Source organism: Heloderma suspectum, chromosome 1 (genome assembly GCF_057233095.1).
Source record: "Heloderma suspectum isolate Gila_16-S chromosome 1, 16-S_ref, whole genome shotgun sequence".
NCBI classification, from domain to species: Eukaryota; Metazoa; Chordata; class Lepidosauria; order Squamata; family Helodermatidae; genus Heloderma; species Heloderma suspectum.
This window is the reverse complement of record NC_139458.1, coordinates 327,701,141-327,720,645: the sequence shown is the minus strand read 5'-3', so window position 1 is coordinate 327,720,645 and position 19,505 is coordinate 327,701,141. Positions and strand designations below refer to the sequence as shown.

Below are 19,505 nucleotides of genomic sequence, written 5' to 3'. Positions count from 1 at the left end.
AGCAGCAATATCAAATACTGCCCGTAGTTGTGTTACAATTGGACAAAGCGGTGGGCTGAAGTTACTGTAATACTCTGCTGACTCTGAATCCGCACAAGATAATAGCCAACCCATTGCACACCTGGATTTTCCACCTTTTTATTTCAATATTTTTCTGGCCGGATTTAGGACCATTTTTCTGTCTCTTGCACTGTTGCTGTGCAAATGTATCTAGTATAGACAAGTGATGTACTATTGTTGAACCCAAATAGTGGGAGTGGATTAGCCTGCAGAACTGGCTTTATGGCCTTTTGGCCCCACTTCCACCTTTGGTGACAAGTTCCACCATTTCCTGTCCTTCGCTTTTGACAATATCACTTTCCACAAAGCTTCATTTGGCAGCTTTCCCCCCCAATATTTGAGCAGCCATTTTTCCTTTGGAATTTTTATTTCTCAGGTAATTTGTATTTTTTAATCCCCCTGTTCCCGAAATATTTCAAGTGCACACCTACGCAGCTGTGCACAATGGTGCATACTGGGTTTTTGTTTCTATGTTTCTTTTGTTTCTTTTTTCTGAGCTGAGTAGCTGTGCACAACCGCATAGAGTTGCTCTTGTCAATTTATATATTTTATTTTAAATGTCTGGCAAAAATAGCCATGCAGGTGCTAGCACGGGATGATGTGCTAATGGCACAAACCCCTTTCCCCCCTCAAATATGTATTTTTCAAGCTGGACTGGTGGCCATTTGCTTGGGCACAGAATTCTGAATTCATAAAGAGTAACAGTTGAAAACGTTTAGGAAAAACAAGACAAAGCAGTGGGCTTGTCAGCCCAAAACTACAGTATATGTTGCCACTGATACTGCTCACAACCAGAGACAAAAGGAAAAAGCCCATGGTAACTGAGAACAGCCTGAGTAACATCACACACCCGACTTGCCACGTGCCACCCGCTTCAGCATTACTGCAGTGTAGACAAGCATTGCACTGAACCCATGTTGGACACACACACACCCTCAACACAGTGGGCCAGTTCGCATGTAATACCAATTTGTGGGTTGTTTAACCCATAAATTGGTGGGAGTGAATGGGCATGCTACCTCCCACATGCCCATCATTTCCACTTTTAATCAACAACCTATGATCAGCTGGGTCATAGATTATTGTTCATGACATGCGAACCCAGAATGCTGGGTTGTTTAGGAGCTAAACAACCCAGCGGTTAACCCCAAAACAAACAATGGTTTAACCACTTGGTTGTTTTGCCCCAGTTCGCACATCATGATCCACAGCCTATGACCCAGCAAATTGTAGGTTGTGATTAAAAGCGGAAGTGAGGAGCACGTGGGAGGCAACGTGTTTGCTCACTGCCACTCATGCACAGCAAATTGTGGGTTAAAACATGTGAGAACCAAGTTAGTTTTTCTATCCCCACTAGGGCCCAGGGCTAGTACCTGAGTGCTGCTCTCTGCTGCTGGTCCAGCTGATATTTTGCAAACTCCCTTGAAATCATTGATGAAAGTCAGTATATCAATGTTTTTAATTAATTTAATTAAATATTTTCCAGCTGCCTGTGTGATATACACCCTTATTTGGGTCATTCAGGGGTTGGGGCTAGAGGGAACCTTGGGATCCTTCCTGCTATTTTTCTGAAGGACTAGTGTGGGTCTCCATCTGTTCTCTTGTAGGATATCCATATGTGCTCATCCCACATTACAAATATAAGAGTGATCATCTCCAGTTGCACTACAACTTTGCTCTCATCCCTTTTGTGTACTGTACTACAGATGAGGGGATATGAAATGCAGCTCAGCCAATGGAGATTCCACACCTCTTGAGATGTCTGCTACCTCTTCCTACCAGGAAAGCTTCACTATAATTAGAAAGCTGTTTACTCTCTCTTGGCCCTACTTATGTTTCTTGGGCATTACTTTTCACTGGAAGCCATGCAGAGCAACGTTGCTCCATGCAGAGCACGTGTTGTGGAACGTGCTGTGTATGACAACAACCATTAGCAGGGTGCAACATGAGCCCTTCTTGAAAAAAAGAGAAGGCCGTCAAGGACAGCCCCCCTTCTCCTGCCTTCCTTTCATGTCACTAGCTGATCCATCTTGGGGTGCTCGTAAAATGAGCCTCCTCCACACCCACTCTCAGTGTAGGCTGCGGAAAGGAGTTTTAGCCTGGCCTTACATGTGCTTTTTATGCTGCCTTGAAACTCCATGAAAACTTACCTATTTAAAAACCCTGAATGTTTATTTTATGATACTGCTATACTTGTGCTAGCCCTTATCCAGCAGCAGTTGCCCATACATAATGTAAAAAAAAAAGGTAAAGGTGTCCCCAACCAGTCGTGTCCGACTCTAGGGTGCGGTGCTCATCCCCGTTTCTAAGCCGAAGAGCCAGCGCTGTCCGAAGACGCTTCCGTGGTCATGTGGCCGGCATGACTGAACACCGAGGTGCACGGAACGCTGTTACCTTTCCCGCTGAGGCGGTACCTATTTATCTACTTGCAATTTCTTGCTTTCGAACTGCTAGGTTGGCAGAAGCTGGGACTGAAGACAGGAGCTCACTCCGTCACGCAGCACTCGGGTCTCGAACTGCTGACCTGCCGACCTTCCAGTCTGCAGTTCAGCGTCTTAACCACTAAGCCACCGCGGTCCTATACATAATGTACAAATAGCCTATTAAGGGAGAGGCATAGCTCTCAAAGAACATTTTAAAAATATAAATAAAAGGTCCACAAAAACATAGGGCAATATTTGGAGGGAGCGATTACTACAAAGGAGTCAGAAGTGTCTGTCCATGTTACCTTTGGTCCCCTTAGCTACTACTTTTGAAGCCCAATTGGGGGAGGGGGCATGATTTGGCTAAAATTGAGTGGGGGGTTGTGTATTTCAGTAAGGCCCCCTACTTCCTCCTCCATAATTCAAACACTGGTGTTTGCTACCCTTTTTTAAAAAAGGTCTCCAAGTATTAGCAGCAGGGCCAGCACCAAGGGTAGGCATGGTTGGGCACTTGCTAAGGGCCCACACCCCAGTAAGGGCTCACTGAGAAGAGTCCCCTGGACTTGCTCCTCTTATTCGCCATTGCAACCTGCTTGTTCACCTGCCTTTCGCCCTGGCCAAGACAATGGTGGTGGCAAGAAGGAGTAGCAGCAGATGCCAGGGCCTACTTGCTCACTGGCCCTCTGTCTGTCAAGCAAGCAAGTGGTAGCAGTGATGAGAAAGAGGAGCAGCAGCAAGTGCAGCTGGTGATAATGGTGGTGAGAAGGTCCACTCACTGAGGGAGGGGGCCCATTGAGACCATCTTCCCAGAAAGTCTTCAAAAACCTGGAGTAGGCTCTGATTAACAGTTCAGATTTCAGCCAAGAAAGGGTTTTTTTTTTTTTATAGTTAGAAATTTGCATGGGCTCTTACAGGGGGAACTGCAGTGCTTGTCACTAGTGATGCCACAGGCACTAAGGTAGCCTTGCCCAATCTGGTGCCCTCGAGATGTGTTGGACTACAACTTCCATTATCTCACAGCCAGCCTAGCAGGCCGTGGAATTATGGAAGTTGTAGTTCAACACATCTCGAGGGCACTAGGTTGAGGAAGGCTGCACTATAGAACAGGTGCCCAGGACACCTACCCACATTCCACATGGCAATTGCCAGAGCAATGGATGTACTCATTGGATGAAGAACCTAATTTGTCCACTGATGATCTATTAAGAACATAAGAAGTGCCCTGCTGGATCAGACCAAATGCCTGTTTCCCAGAAATGGCCAATCAGATGCCATTGGAAGCCCACAAGCTTACCATAAATGTAAGAGCCCTCCTCTTCTGTTGTCCTCCAAAGCAACCAGTTTACAGATAAATGTTGTCTTTGAACATGGGAAGTTCAACAAACCTGTCTTGACCAATACTCATGGATAGAATTCACCTCCATTGATTGATCTAATCTATTTTTATAGCTATCTAAGTCAGTGGCTAATGCCACCACTTGAGTCTGTGAATTCAGTAAGTTACTTAGGGAGCAATCCTATGGCTGCTTGTCAGTGGCTAGACAGCCATAGGATACATCGGTTTCCGGGAACCGACCTCAGAGGCCACGCTCCAAGGTCGGTTCCCTGAGAACTCACCTCCCCCCCCACACACACACACACTGCCTCACAGGCAGCTCAGAATGGCCCCGCACTCGGGAAGAGGAGCACAGAGCGGTGAAAACGGGGCGTTCCAGGGTGGGGAAGGCGGAAATGCCAGTACGACACATCCAATGTCTTGTCCAGCAGCCGCTTCCCCTGCTCCGCCTTCCTGCGGTTGGACAGCCAAAATCGGCTGTCTAGCTGCAAATGCAGGGCAGCTGAAGCGCAGAGGAAACAGTCCACTCCGTGCTTCTCCTGGTCTGCATTGGATAGGCGGTCGCCTCCAAGTACGGAGGCGTCCGCCTGTCCCAATAGGATTGGGCCCTTATGCATTGTGTGAAGAAGTTGTTTCTTTCATCTGTCCTGAATCTACCGCCAATCAATCTCATTGGATGGCCTCTGAGTTCTAGTACCATGTATTATGAAACCATATTGCGGTTTGTGTGTTGGGAAAATGTGACATGCCCTCAGTGGAAGTGATAATTCCAATAAAGGCATAGACCTCCGTCTCCCTTGCAACAAATGAGTAACAACTGCACATTCATTGTTGTATGAATTGATGGTTCAGGAAGACTCAGAATGCAAATAGCTTATATCTTATAAACTGTATGGGCCTCTTTACTTCTGTTCCCTCCCCTCAGGACCAAACAATGGACACAATAGTTGAATATGGCTTCACTTAATTCACATAAGGTTTCAGTTAGCCTTCCTTGGGTCGGGGGTTCTATTTTTGCCTAAGGCTTGTGTATGAGTGTATCTGGAACAGACTGACACAGACACCCTCACAGAGAGAGACAGTTAAGGTAATTTAAATTCACGAGGCACGATTCCACCACACTGTATTTCTACATGCTGAATTTCAAATGAGGCTCTTAGAAAATCTGCAAAACTGTCTTGTAATGGCTTGTGCACAAAACCCATTGGCTGCCAAATGTCAAAAACAGCCTTTGTTTTCAGTGGTAAATGTCACACAGAAAATAGCAGCACTGTGGGTGTAAAGGCTCAAGTGCCACCACAATGGATTATATGTCAGCTGAAATAATGCAGCTCAAAATTTGTTATGTGGACGCCACTGGGTGATCAGGACAAATTGCTCAGAAGGTGATTTTCAGTCATCTGGGAACTACTTTTTCTCAGTGGATTTAGTTAGCGGATAGGCAAGCCTTACTGATCTTGGACTAAAAGATTTCCACAACATTTCCTGCAGGAGTTTTTTTGGGGTGGGGGTGGGTCAGGATGCATTTAAAGACACAAAACTAAAAACAATTTTTACACCTTGGTGGCTTAAGAGTTTGGTGCTATACCTTCACACTAATTAGGGGGAAGAGGGCTCAAAATGCCTGGATGAGATTAATAGCTGGTGGAAGAATCATGAACAAAACGCAAAATGGTGCAAAAATCCCTCGTTTTTCATATTTTGCTTATGAACTAAATTGTTTACGGAGCCAGAGTTTTTGACTGTCTAATCTATATTTGTTTCAGGATGCTTCCACTAATTATTTCATTACATTGTGAATCTCATTGATACATTTATTACAATTCTATACCATCTGCTAGCCAAAACACTCTGGGCAGTTCACAAAAATTAAAACCATGAAATATAGCATGGTAAAACATAATATAAACCCCTTAACATACAAAAATTTAAAACAGTTTGAAGCAGCTAAAAACAATGGTTCAGTCCCTGGCATCTTCCATTTTTTAATAGCACACAATCAAGTAAAAGGAAAGGGGAAAGACCAGAGACCCTGGAGACTGCAACAATTAAGCTAAAAACAACCACAACACTATTGTGGCAGTGAAGAGAACTGTTCAGTCAACTACCCATACGTAGCTCTGCCTAGGCTACGAAAGAGAAAAAGGCTAGTGGACAATCCTGCCTTCTGAACATATCTCAAGTTGAACCACTCCTGCCTGTCATCCATACCTTAAACGATCTGCTGTCCATTAGGATTAGTATGCACATACAATGTTTCAAATCCAAATAATGTTTTTTCTATCAAGTTGTAAAAGTGAAACACAAATAGATATTTTAGGACCATTAGATAACCTTTGAAATGGAAAACAGCTCCACCCAGTTGTTCCATAAGAACAACGCCCTACTTGCATGGAGCTATTCCTGCTGCAGAGACTCCTGTGTGATGAATTAACAGGGGTAGACAAACTGTTGCCCTCCAGATGTTTTGGACAACTCCCATCAGCCCCAGGCAGCATGTAGTCCAAAACATCTGGAGAGTTCCAGGTTGTCTACCACTGAATTACACAAACACCGTGCAGTCCTATGTTCAAGGCTAAATGAGGTGAGAAAAATAGCTTCCATTGTGGGTCTCCTTTTGTAGGTCTCCAAAACCTAAGAGATGGTGACACCCTACTTTGTACTAAATAAATGATGTATGTACAGGCTGCGATTTGCTGTTAGATGTTTGGTTCTTCAAAAGTTTCCACAGCTGAGTTGTAAATGTCTGGAAACAGGTTTAGAATGCACTCAGTGCCAGTCAGATCCTGGTGTGCAGTAATGAAAGTAGGTGCTATTGCAATAATAATACCCAAAAGGAAACCTCCGGCATATTTCACAGCTGCTTTCTATTGTTCCTTTTTTTTATATAGCCTGCAAATAATTGCATGGAAAGAAGGGGATCCGACATATGTATATAAGGGGGAAAGAGCAGGGGCCAAAGAGGGAAATTGGACTGTTGAATCAGAGTCCTTTTCGTTTAATCATTGTTTCTCATTTCTGAGAAGCAGGCACTGTAGCCAGTGATGAGAGTCAGCTGTTGTGCTTTCAGTAGATCGCTGTTTACTGTATATATATTTATAGGGTGAAAGCGGGTAGTAAAATTGCAAAGTACTGAGAAATCAAGAAGAATTTTTGAAAGAAAGGGACAGCTGAGTTTTCAACAAGCCAGGGAAAAATGCTGCAGGCCAGTTGTTAAAACAGCCTTTTGATTCCCATTGCATGTATTGCGCTTTAACATACCAGTGTTTGCGGTCATTCAGTTTGTGGTTTCAAGCTGCAAAAACTGTAGCAACAGTGGGGGAATCACCATAACCTATAGATGTATTGTTCTGAGCCCCCTTTGGGGTTAGAAGTCCGTAGGAGCAGCAGTGTTGTAGATGTACAGCTTTATAAAACCCTGTGGGTGGCCAGGGAAACATGAAGGCAACGCCTCTTGTGTCTTTCTCTGCTTTAACGGGGGCATGGCCCATTCTGCCATAGGGTTGCTTGCACCATGGGACAAAACCGAGTAGGTTGCCAAATTCCCCTGCAGTATGTTCAGGCCTGGCTCCATGCAGACAATGAATCCCATGAAGAAAGAGCAGCAAGTCCTTCCTTCTTAGAACAGTGGGGAGGCAGACAGAGCCTAACTAGAATTCAGCAGGCAAAAGTTAAGCAGTATGAAGGGGATTTGTGGGGAGTCCCTGACTCTGGAGAAACTAGACTCCACTCTCTCTTGGTCTCCTTCCTGTAAAAACTGGAACTCAAAACAGGATTGGCTCCATTATGATGGGAATTTCCCCTCCTAGCACTCAGTTTGGGGTGGGTTCTCTTGGCTGGGTCCCTGTCTCAGGGAGATGGGGAGGCTCAAAACATCTACTGTCCTACAATAGGTTATGGGCCTATGGTAGTGCCAGGGGTCCATGAATATAAACTACCCACTCCAGACATAAAGGAGTCATGCTTGGCAAGGTGCTCCCAATTCTGAAACTCAATACATGAAAATGTTGCCACTGGCTCCAGAGTTCAGATAGAATTCAAAAGAAAGATGTGAGGCCTGAGAATGCAAGAAAAAGAGGTCTGCTGCAGAGAGCTTAGCTGTAGCTACATTTACATCAGGACAAGTTCCTGATCCTGAAATCACATTCATTTTGGTAAGGCAATTGTACAGCTATACCCGCACTCCACCCCCCCAAAGAACACTTTAAAAATTGTGATTCTGAAAACCTATGGGGGCCCCTTCATCAGAATTATTACAGGGCCCTGGCAGGAAATGCTCCTCCATGGCAACAGCGGACTCACTGTTGTGTATGGGGCACGGGGTGGTGGGATATTTAGGACCTTTTTCCAAAAAGGAGTCCCCCCCTTTGAGAAAAGGCCTGGACATCATTAAACCACATGCAAAAACAGCAGATAACATAGCTAAAGCTGTGGTGGTCATGTTACTCAAGCAGTTTTGAAAAGTGTGAACCCTCTCTACCTTCACAAGAGGCATCAGGCCTGATATACATTAAAAGGAGGATCTAAAAAGTATCATGGGTGAGTCCAACAGGCCTCCCTGACCCCCTAAAAGGAAAGTTCCAAGATAAAAAGACCCCTAGAAGTGGAAAGATTTTCTGTCTATGCATGGAAAACAAAAGGGCAACACCAGACTAGCTAAACCAGGAAATCCTAGGTGTGGGTCTTCCCCCCACCCATAAGCTACATTGGTGAGTTACTCTTAGGATTCTGATAAGGTTTAGCGAGCTAGTCTGATGCTTCGTTTTATTTAAGTTTCTCAACTTCTCTCTGCTTGTCTCTTTGATAAATCTACTGCAGTAGATTTATCTTGTCTAGCCTGGCCATTGACCTAACCACATGCTGGACTGCTTGGCAAACATACTATAGTCAGGTGAGCTGCTTTACAGAGGACAGTCCTCTATTTGAAGGTACCCTCACTTTGATTGGCTGTTCAGTCCAGGTCAGGTTGAAAGATAAAGAATAAGAAACCACAAGAAGGGAGAGCAGGGGCCTTGAAGTCGTCCGTCCAACAGTTAGCACCTGGTCAGCACACCGATCAGGCATATAGGTCATGTCCTCCTCCATATATAAAACCCATTAGCCTGTCTTTTCCTGTGAGCAGGATATTAAGAAGACATGGGAGTGGTGGTGGAACTACCTCTGAGGAATATAGACAGCAGGATGTCTTGCAGCCTGTTCTACCTCACAGGGTGAAGGTGCAAACATACCTGGTTGTCAGACAACTGCAGCACCCTCCCCCCTAAACTCTGGTGTGCGGCTACCAGTGTGTGCTGTTTTTGCACTAACATTGTGAAAGGGTCAAACAATTAAACATCCTTAAGAACTGTATTCTCACAATTTAGAATGATCAAATGGTAAAACAATTTCTAGAAACAAACCTAAGAACATGTCTAGGCCTGCCTCAAATATGTTTCAACCAGCCCGACACTGTATATTGTGCAGTGGTTTTCATAGCCGTGTTTCCCAATGAAATGCACCTGAAAAGAATCTGTTGTATTTTTTTCCTTTTCCCCCTCAAAGCAACTATCCACAGGCAGCAAATAAGTGTAAACAAATGTTAAAATTTATTTTTATATTTGAAAAACACAACAGTAATATTAGAAGTTGAGCTGGGTAGGAATACTAGCCTACCTTTGCCTTTTAGAAGTGGTAAGAAAGACTGGGTGAGGAAATCAGCATTGGTGTAACACTACTGGGGTACTTTAGACAGTCCAATTTTTTTCTATTGGCAGAATTGCCCACTAGAGATTGGAACATGCCTTTAGGGGCACATTTGGTTGGCAGGGAATTAATCTGAGTGACCCCTTGAGAAAGTCTTTTCCTCAAGGTCCAGTGGGGGGGGGGGAGCATTTCCCCCCTGCAGCTTGCAGTTTTTAATTCTGGAATGCTGGGGGGGGGGGGCTGCAGAGGGCACACATTCCTCACCCCTGAGCTATAGCTTCCCTCTTGTACACAAAGGCCTCTTCATCATCCCATAAGGTATCACTCTTTTAGGAAGCCTCCGATTTTTACTGGTTGAGTGTAGCTTTTTAGACCTCTTTAATATATTAATTACCCTCCTTCTCCAGTACTGCCTCCCCTTGTTGAGTTTGTTCTTTCTTTTCCGGAATCTTTGGTAGGGCTTACTACCATCTACTTGTACATGTTTAAAGGATGTATTACCATGAATGAAATATGTATGTTTTTTAATATCATTATAAAGAGTGAAAACCTCAGATTCATCATAATCATCATCAAGTAGCCTAGCCCAAAACCTGTATATGGACATTTCGTACTCCCGTCCCTGCTTTATGAGCTCATCACCCACTGTGATCATAGTTTTAATATATTCACAACAGTTAGATAGCATCCCAGTCCGCAATGTGAACTGCTTAAGACGAGTGCATATGGCACGCTCAGGTTCAGAGATCACAGACTCTGAGGCTTCATGTCTTTTCCTCTCAGGTTTAGTATCTGTTCCATCTTGGTGTTCTGCACAGGCACATATTTTAACATTTTTTTGTGCCTCAGTTTCATCGTCTAAAACAAAGGAAGGAGAAAAACACTTGTCAGTTGTGTAATGTGTCCCCCCCCACACACACACTTAACAGGCATCTATACCAAAGCCTTTGCCTGGTGTCCTTCTGACTTTTAGGTCCCCCCCGCCCCCGGGCAGGGAGCTACCATCAGTGATGTCCACAATGGCCACGTTAGTAGATTCCTAGTCTTCCTTACAGACACCCTCTACTCCCCAAAATGGAACTTTACCTATGTCATCAGACGTCTGTGGGACTGTATGTTTGCTTTTCCTTGCAGCTTTCTTGGGCAGATTCATCACAGACCCTCCTGGCACTTCAGTCTCCTGAACATCGAATATGCTTCCTACAAACACATACATTTAACTCCTTTCAGCTTTTACAAGTTACAAGCATCCCTACAGAGTACTTGACACTTAGTATAAAATGCTTTGTTACCTGCTCCTCCAAATGCCAGAGTAGATGCTGCCCTGGAAACATTAACAAGGCGAGGGCTGCATTCAATGAAGTCTTCTGTAAACAACAACACACATATATGTACTAGTTTCAGAAACAAAAAAAGTTGGATTTATATTTCAAAAAGCTGTTCATCCCTATTCACCCCCTCCCTGTCTTTATTACTGTAGGATGCTGGGAATACTCTGGATGCTGGTTTCCCTGCTTTGCACCTATTGGGTTAACTCTGGAGCATTTTGGATGGGAGCATCATTCAATGAGCCAGTGGGTTAGCATACTTAAAGACCATAGGGCATGTTGAGGCCTACCCCAGTCCATGAACAATAGATACAGTATGAGTGTCTTGGACATTTTTAGCAGCACCTTGAGAGCAAATGGAGGATCAACTGGTTTAAAGCTTATTTGAACTTTGTTTGCAGTCAAACATCACATGAGACAGCAGAATGCAGAACAGCATTAATTTTACCCCATAAAATGCTTTTTCAATTCAGGATGCTGCTGAATAACACACCATGTCAGCTCCTTTCAAATCCATTATTTGGGTAACGCATTCTGACGTTTACTTTAGTGATGCAAATTGAATTTGGTAAAACCAACCGGGGGAAGATTTTTAACAGTTCCTCTGTTTGGAGGAGTCATTGCAAAGACACATGTAGTTTCTCTGACAAGATAAAATATGGGACAGCTAGCTCATTTTATCCCATCTTATATCCTAACCACCAAAGCAAAGAGGATAATTGCAAATGAAGACTGGGTACATTTCAGCAATCTCATAACCCTAAGAGCCCATCATTGTTAATTAACTAAGCCTTAGGAGAGGATTCCAACCTTTTAGAATGGGGAAAAACCTGCACTAAAGCTGGGAAACCACTAAAAGATAGATGGTTGGGGGAAATGGGACGTGGCCATCTGGAGAACCACAAAGGGCCAGATTAGGACTGCAGGGTTGATAGGGGAAATCTAAGGTGAATTACTATTACTATTCCTGGACTGGAAAAAAAAGTGCTTTTGGTCAAAACATCAACGAATAAAACTACTATTTGATCTTTATGTCAGGACAATGGATTTGTAACTAGGTTTGAGGCTGAGAACCCACAATTACCACTCCACATCTGTGAAGACACAAGTCATGGCTTTTTCAAGCATTATTCCCTAAAATGGCTACTGTTCCCTGCGTAGAAATTTCAACTATGCCTTTGAATTAAAATAAATAACTTGAAACATTTAAATTTCATTTGTTTTTAGTATATTTATATTGCTAACCATATGGTATAGTTGGAAGAAAAAAAAAACCTGGGCTGGGGGTTAAATCTTCGACCCAGTCAAAAGGCCGCATGAATGGATATTGTATTGGAAAAAGATTAATAGCCCAGGCATATGGCAACATTAGCCTAAAATTATAAATGTTTTAAAGTTTGGGGGGGGGAGTGTTAAATATACAGCTGCAATGTTGAAGGGGGGTTAGTTGCCTTAAATCCTAGGTCTCATTAGTTTACAATTAAATAAATAAGCTTTTTCAGATACTTTGGTTTTGCAGCCCTCCCCCCAAATTCCCTCATCCCCCGTTTTTTAAGGAACAACATCCTTAAAACTAAAAGTTGCCCCAAACCACCCAGCAACTGTAATTTAACATACTTTCTCCAAAACCACCGCACTTTATGGAGCCTATTCCTTAATCCATCTCAATTTTTCATAAAGTAATCTGCCACACATGCGTGGTAGCTGTGGGAGGGAAGAGCTCGTGTTTCAGGAAACAGAATTAGCAACATGCACGTGGCTTTCTGCAGACCTGGCATCTATTGTTTGCGGATTTTTAAAATAATCGGGATTCCCATTGCAAAACTGCCTGTGTTAACTGCACTTTAACATAAACCTGTAGCAGTACAGATTGTTAAACAACAACTCCCTTAAAACTCAAAACATGCAACATTTAAAAATCAAAATACGTGCCTTGCAACACATTATTGGAAACTCCGTCTAATTCCATGTAGAGACCTGCCTGAGGAACAGCTTTTGGGGGCTTTCCTATGGAAAAGAAAAACACAACCGCTTTTTTAAATAGTACCCCGGAGGCTTGAAATTCTTTAAAATATATCCCCACAAAAGCACTATGAACTTGCCTTCAGCCATTCTGTTCACCTTTGCTATTCTGTGAAGTGTGCGTGGAACAGAGTAATAATCATCAGCTGGCTTGCATTTTTAAAATGAGCCCCATTTAAAGGAATAAAGGAGGGGGGGTTACAGTCTACTCACACGCAGAGAATACCTCACTTCTTCTCAATTTGGCTCCAGGTAAAAAAGACAGAGCTTCCCCCGCACAGGGTTTTTAAAACCTCAAATGCTGTTGTGGGTGCTGTGCAGCTGTGATTGGATACAATCATGGATTCTCCGCCCCAAAGGCCTCCTGACCCTCGTGCAAAACTTGACCCCCTAGCTCAGGGACTCTGGTTGGATTTTGCAGGCATGTGATCTCACTCCCTAGGAAACACGTGGCTTTGGCCATGTTTGCCAACAACTCCCCCTTCCCTTTGTTTAAGTATCACCGCTAGAAACCGACGATAAAAGTCTACTTTACAAGGCTGTTGTAAAGACCTAAAACTAACATTGTACTCTTTTACCCCTAAATATAAATGGTCAAGATGGGCTGTAAGCAGTCCATGCTTCTTCCCCCCACATTGTTTCCTGTATATGCAGCGAATTAAAGGCTGGATAGCAGCAGCACAGTCTGTCTCTCAGAGATTAGGGAATCCGGTCAGGGATTTCAACTCTTCTTAAGTACCACAATCTCCAAGATCAGGTGATTCGATTAATACCTTTACCAGACTGTTACCTGCTTACAGCTAGATTACAAGGAAAACAGACAAGACTATTTAAAATGAGAATAATTGTATTTTCAGTTTTAAGCATTGTTCACTGGAAAAGACCCTGATGCTGGGAAAGATTGAAGGCAAAAAGAGAAGGGGACGGCAGAGGATGAGATGGCTAGATAGCATCACCGATGCAATGAATATGAACTTGAGCACACTCTGGGAGAGAGTGCAGGACAGGAAGGCCTGGCGTGCTATGGTCCATGGGGTCACCAAGAGTCGGACACAACTTGACGACTGAACAACAACAACCCCAAACCAGCTTTACACATACCGTCATCTCAGATTTTAATGTATTTTACAAAAGTGTAAAGGTTACTTGATATCCCTGCCCCTCTACCCCAGAACCTTCATTCCAGTCTCTTCTAAACTGCATCCCATGATCCCAGGCCCCATGTAAGACTTTTAAAATCCTAGCAATTTTAAGCCCCAGCAAGCTTAAAGTACATATCTACCTTTCAGGGCTGTTGTAAATGGCTCCTTTTGTTTCAGATCTAAAACACTGCTAATCCTGGAAACACTTTATTTTATGATGTCACAATATGCTAATTTTTTCTTCCCCAATGGGAGATTAAAATCTGCCACACTTTAAATATTATAACCATGACCTGCCATCTGTCTGAAACTGACACAGTTCTCACAGAAATGCAACTTGCATGTCTAGACATGTAACAACCAACGCAAGTCTAAGCGGGCCATGAACCAGACGTGTGGACACAGCACTATGCTCTAGCAAATGGGGAATAGCTACTTGTCAAACGGGGAAATTAGCTCAAACACTTGCTGGTGTCTAGAAGCATAGCCTTTATTTTTTACAGACTTTTGTCCTCAAAACACACACATGCATATTCGTTACATGGGGGAAATTGCTTGGTTATTATACCCACCCCCTCTATAGGGTCAGGCAGTGTGCTCTTGGATACCTTCACCTGCACCTGCAAAGTGGCCTGCTGATACTTGCACTTTTTAAATTTTTTTCTTTAAAAAAAATCAGTTGGCCCCAGTCACTTAAAACTGAAGAACTTGCCTCAGCGGCCTGCTATCTTATTCCCCTGAATGCCTTTGGGCCCCTCGTTAGACCCAGAGATATCCGTAGGAACTAAAGATGGCCGGAGACTAGTACTTCACTTTAAAGTACTCCTGGGCACCTGAAAAAGAGGGAAGAGGCCCAGTTGCAGCTGTTTGGTAAGCAGGGAGGCTTGGTGAGGCAACCAGGTGAAAAGGGGGGGTGACCTGAGGAAGTGGGGAGGCTTGGGTGGGGAGCAACTGGAGGGGTTAAGGAGCAGGAGGGAGAGACAGAAAGCAGGGAAGGGGTGTGAGTGTGTGTATGCGAGACAGCCAGACAGACAGAAAGAAAGGCGTGACTGTGGTGAGTGGATCTTGTGTGGCATGAGTGAGAGACAGAAATGAATGAGTAGGTCTTGTCTCCTGGGAGTGTGTGTTAAGTGTGTGTGTGTTGGGGATTCCTGAACAAGAGAGAGAACTGTGGGTTCAAAGGAGTGGATTTGTGTTTTGGGGCTCAGGCCCCACCTCTGTCCTTGTGGGCCCAACCCCCACACCCTGTAATCAGGATCTTGGGCAAGTTGCCAGTCTGCCTTTCTGTTAAACTGGTGTTTTGTGACTAGCTATGGCCACCATGGCAGGCATTTTGTGAATAGGTGCATCCCAACCACAGCCTATTCATTATCATTAAAAATTCATGTGGCTGACCTGACTGGGATGCTTCAGGATTGGACCACTTTTCCCACCAAGACTTTTGATTTGCCAGTTCATACTCATGGGCAAGTCAGCTATGACTATCATGGGTTATGTTTTGTTTTTTACAAGTGTTCTTAAGCAACAATATTACAGCCATCTGTTAGGGCTGGCAATTTGTAGGCCAAAACATCTGGAGGGCCACAACTCCTATCAGCCCCAGCCAGCATAGCCAATGGTAAGGGGTGATGGCAATTATAAGCTAAAACATCTGGAGGGCCGCAAGTTGCCTAAACTTGTATGATATGGCAAAGCTATTTTTTCCTTATGTGAAATCTGAAAAATAAGATTTTTTCCATGCATATTATGGACATTTTGCACAGCATATCTTCCATCTTTTCCATGATGCTCCCACAAACTATTTCAGTACACTGCAGATCTCTTCCAGTTGGTTTGAATCCTCTGAGGCCAAAACTGGGAAAAAAGCATGAAAGTTATAGCCCCAAACTCTTACATCAACTGGGCACAAAATTCAATTTTTGGACGGTTCCTTTAAATGTGTCCTTCCCCAAAACTGCAAGAAATTCTGCAGATAACTTTTAACCCAAAGTCTGGTGGGTTATTGCCTACAAAATAAATTGCAGGGGGTATAATAGTGTTATGGATTTGGCCTTTGCTGAGTGTTTTCAAACTATAGTTCTAGTATTTAGGAAGCCTTTGGCTGCCCGTTCACTACCCATAGATGATCAATACACTTCAAACAAAGCATACACCAAACGTTGTTTTAGGTAAATTCAGTTTTGGTTTTGTACTAACAGGAATTAGCAAAAGAAACCTCTTCTGATCCATTTTTTAAATTTTTGACTAGAAGTATACTTGTGGCATCACATCAAAATATCACTTGCATAAAATGACATAAAAACATTTCTTGTTGTTAAACAGAGCTTTGCTAAAGATTCTTAAATCTTAATAGCTTAACAGGAAAAAGAATTTTGTAAACAGTTGTTTATAGAATTGTAGTCCTAATAGCTTAAAAAGGAGAGATCTCATTCTAAGTATCAAGTTACCCATTCAATACTGAATAGGCTATTTAGCTGACAGGCATGCATGTCTCATGAGCTTCCCATAAGAACCTCCCACAATCTAAACTCAGCACATCTTTATACCTTTTGGTGTAGAAATTACCTCTTAGCTAATCTACTGTCCCATAAATTAGGGCTTACAGTCCTAATTATTGTTACTAAACATTCCTGGAAAATTAGAACATACAAAAAAGGCTTACATGTGCACCTTTTAGGCTAGACAAGATCAATTTTGAATCATACCTTTGAGAAGATAACGCCATATTCAAAATTAGCTACTTAAACCAAGTAACGCAATACACAAAATTTGCTCATTAAACCAAAGTCTATAAATGTTTTCAGGCATCTGTGTATCAAGCTTTTTGATGTGTATACCTTACACAATATTTTTTTGCTCATTAATTGATAAGTGAAAACTTTAAGTAAACTTTTGACGTATAAGACCATATTGTTCCATCTACTCATTACTCAAAAAAACCCCGTGGTCCAAGTGATACAGCTTTAATTCAGCATTTTCTTTTTGGATACCATCCAGGTCATTTTGACAACTATTTTTTTATGTCAGTTACCCAGAATTCACTGTGAACCTGCTTATGTCTTTGTGTATCTTCCCTTTCATAATATTACTACTTTTTACTCATTTACATTTTCACAATCTTAATTATTTATCATTGAACATTTGGCATTTGCATTTCATAATCAAACATCTTATATTATTTTAAGAGAGGTAGGTTAGCATTTTCTTAATAGCCTTCCCAGCAAGTCCAATAAAGCAAAATTAGCTATTTTCTAAAAATTCAGAACCCCCCTCCTCCTGGAAAAAACAACATTTTGTGTTTTCTACAAAATGACACAATAATAGGATTAATCTCATGGCCTATATGAATCCATCCTTCTTATGTCATTCTCCAGTTTTCTACCAACATTTTGAAATATAAGGCTGTTTGTAGACCTTTAGAAGCATCTACTCTGTCATCATAAGCATTCTCCTCAGGTTATATGTCAACACTGCATCATAAGCTGACCAGTGGGAGTTGTCATTGCTATGGTGGTACATCATGTACCCTTGTCTTCTTCCCAGAGAGGCAGAATGTGATTTTTCTAGCAAGCAGAAACGACAGTAGCTAGAGTAGGGCTACAATGCTATGCAAATACCTACTTGGGAGTAGGCTTTATTTAATTTGGTGCGATTTACATCCACACAAATATGCATCATATTGGACTGCAACTGGAGTAGTTTAATAGCCAGTGTTCTTCACTGCAAGGCCTGAGAACCACTGGCAGCTCCCAGTCACCTCAAGTGCAGCTCTCTGCCTTTCTCTTACTCATTCACTCTTTCTCTCTCTCTCTGTCTCTGCAGTAGCTGCTCAGTAGGGGCTCTCTAGCTTTGCCTCTTTTGCTATTGTGGTGGGCTGGCTGCTGTGGCCTGGGCTACCGGAGGAGGCTTTGGGGCTCGCCGTCTGTAAGGTGGGGTGAGAGTAGAATGCGGGAGCAATCAGCCAATTAGTTGTGGGGAGAGCAACCCAAGAGACAGAGAGCAATGTGACTGGCAAGGTGCATGTAGTGATGCACAGTGTGGGTCCTGGAGGGGAAATTGAATGCACAGGAGATAAAGAAAAGCAATGCGTTTCAATCACTGCTGCCAGTTTATATTCATTTCAATGTATTTGTACCATTTTTCTGTATCAAAGATTCAAAACAGCTGTAGTGCTATCTTTTGAAGTAAAGAAACCTCCCTCCTAGTCTTGTGCCATTTCCTGGCACTTTAAAGGTTGTATTTTATTATTTATTGGTTGTAATTCTTCAGAAACTAAGGATGCAACATTATGCACCCTTAGGTGGGAATAAGCACCACTGATCTCAATGGGACTTGCATTTGAAAAGATGTGCATAGGATTGCACAGCACACTACTTCAGTGTGCTTTTACTGACAACTCTCCGCTGTCACATCACCACTAACAAAGGACAACCAGTTTTCATCTGAAAATGTAATTAGCAATGCATTTAGGCTTTCTAAATGTCAAGACCGGGAATTCCATTTATATTAATTTTGACAAGGCAGGGAAATGAGAGAATTTCTACAGCTTATCTTTTTAAGGTGGCTATCAACATGTGTGAAGGTCATCTAACTTGCTCAGTAGTTTAGCAAGGGAAAGAAGGAGAAAGTGGGAGCAATTCCTGTCTGCATGAGCATACATTTCCATTCACTGAAGGCGTGGCTAATCCTAATATACAGGATCCGTAAACCAAGGTTACTGAAAACTCAGTTTGTACAATACATATCATGTTCCCAACTAACATAATTTCCATTTATTTGGAAATTAGCCTGATTGAAACCAATGTAATTTACGTCCAAGTACTATGCTCAGGAGCAGAGTATGACAAAGATAAACTGGATCCCATTTAGCACTTGAAAAAAAAGATAACCAACTCTCCTGTGCTATTTCTAAACCCATGGCCACATGACTGAGCATCCAAAAAAAGTTTCTCACAGCTACTTTTAGGCTTCTTAAAAATATATATAGCGGCCATAGCAAATAGAACACAAGATAGCAACATGTCAATAAAGATGTAAGAAAATAATACAGTATTCTATACTATGAGCTCCTCCACAGATCCTAAGGGTCAGGTAACCTAAGGCCCCTCTACACATCTGAAATAAAATAGAGGCCAAACTACTCTATATGGCAAGCCTAATGCTGAAAGTGCCAGAGAACTGTTAACAAATGTGATGTTAAAAGACAGTTTCAAGCCTCCCACAAACTGTGTTTCTAGTAAACTCTGAATTCCATCCACCTCTGCATACCTGAGATAATAACCAGACTATAATTTATATATATTTACCCTGAGATAGAACAGAAAAAGGGGTGGTGGTAAGAATCCCTGTTAACAAAGAACTGGCACTTACAGTGCTTAAACCTGCATCCTTTAGGTCTAAAGTTTGCAATCATCTTGGAAGATCAAGGAGGAAAGTCAATGGAACCTTTGACTTACTTGGCCTTTTTAATGACTGCTGGGCTTAGAAAACATTCAGGCTGGGTCAGCCACTA

The 19,505-nt window shown here is 42.7% G+C and overlaps 2 protein-coding genes across 6 annotated transcripts in view; one reads left to right on the top strand and one right to left on the bottom strand.

The window, feature by feature from the left end:
- Window positions 1–19,505, top strand: part of CEP85L (centrosomal protein 85L) — a 202,986-nt gene that overhangs the window by 17,677 nt on the left and 165,804 nt on the right. The gene's annotated exons all lie outside the window — the stretch shown is intronic.
- LOC146359474 (uncharacterized) lies at window positions 9,382–13,256 on the bottom strand. Of its 5 annotated transcripts, none has more exons than XM_084831505.1 (6): window positions 13,065–13,206; window positions 12,932–12,960; window positions 12,762–12,836; window positions 10,794–10,895; window positions 10,588–10,701; window positions 9,388–10,359 (listed from the first exon to the last, which is right to left on the bottom strand). In XM_084831505.1, exons 2-6 carry the CDS (start codon window positions 12,939–12,941, stop codon window positions 9,773–9,775), a joined length of 888 nt encoding a protein of 295 aa, XP_084687631.1. In that variant the 5' UTR covers window positions 12,942–12,960; window positions 13,065–13,206; the 3' UTR covers window positions 9,388–9,772. The 5 variants fall into 5 exon arrangements, with proteins under 5 accessions (XP_084687661.1, XP_084687631.1, XP_084687642.1 ...); XM_084831516.1 differs by having other exon boundaries at window positions 10,794–10,868; window positions 13,065–13,180; XM_084831535.1 differs by lacking the exon at window positions 12,932–12,960 and having other exon boundaries at window positions 9,382–10,359; window positions 10,794–10,868; window positions 13,065–13,256.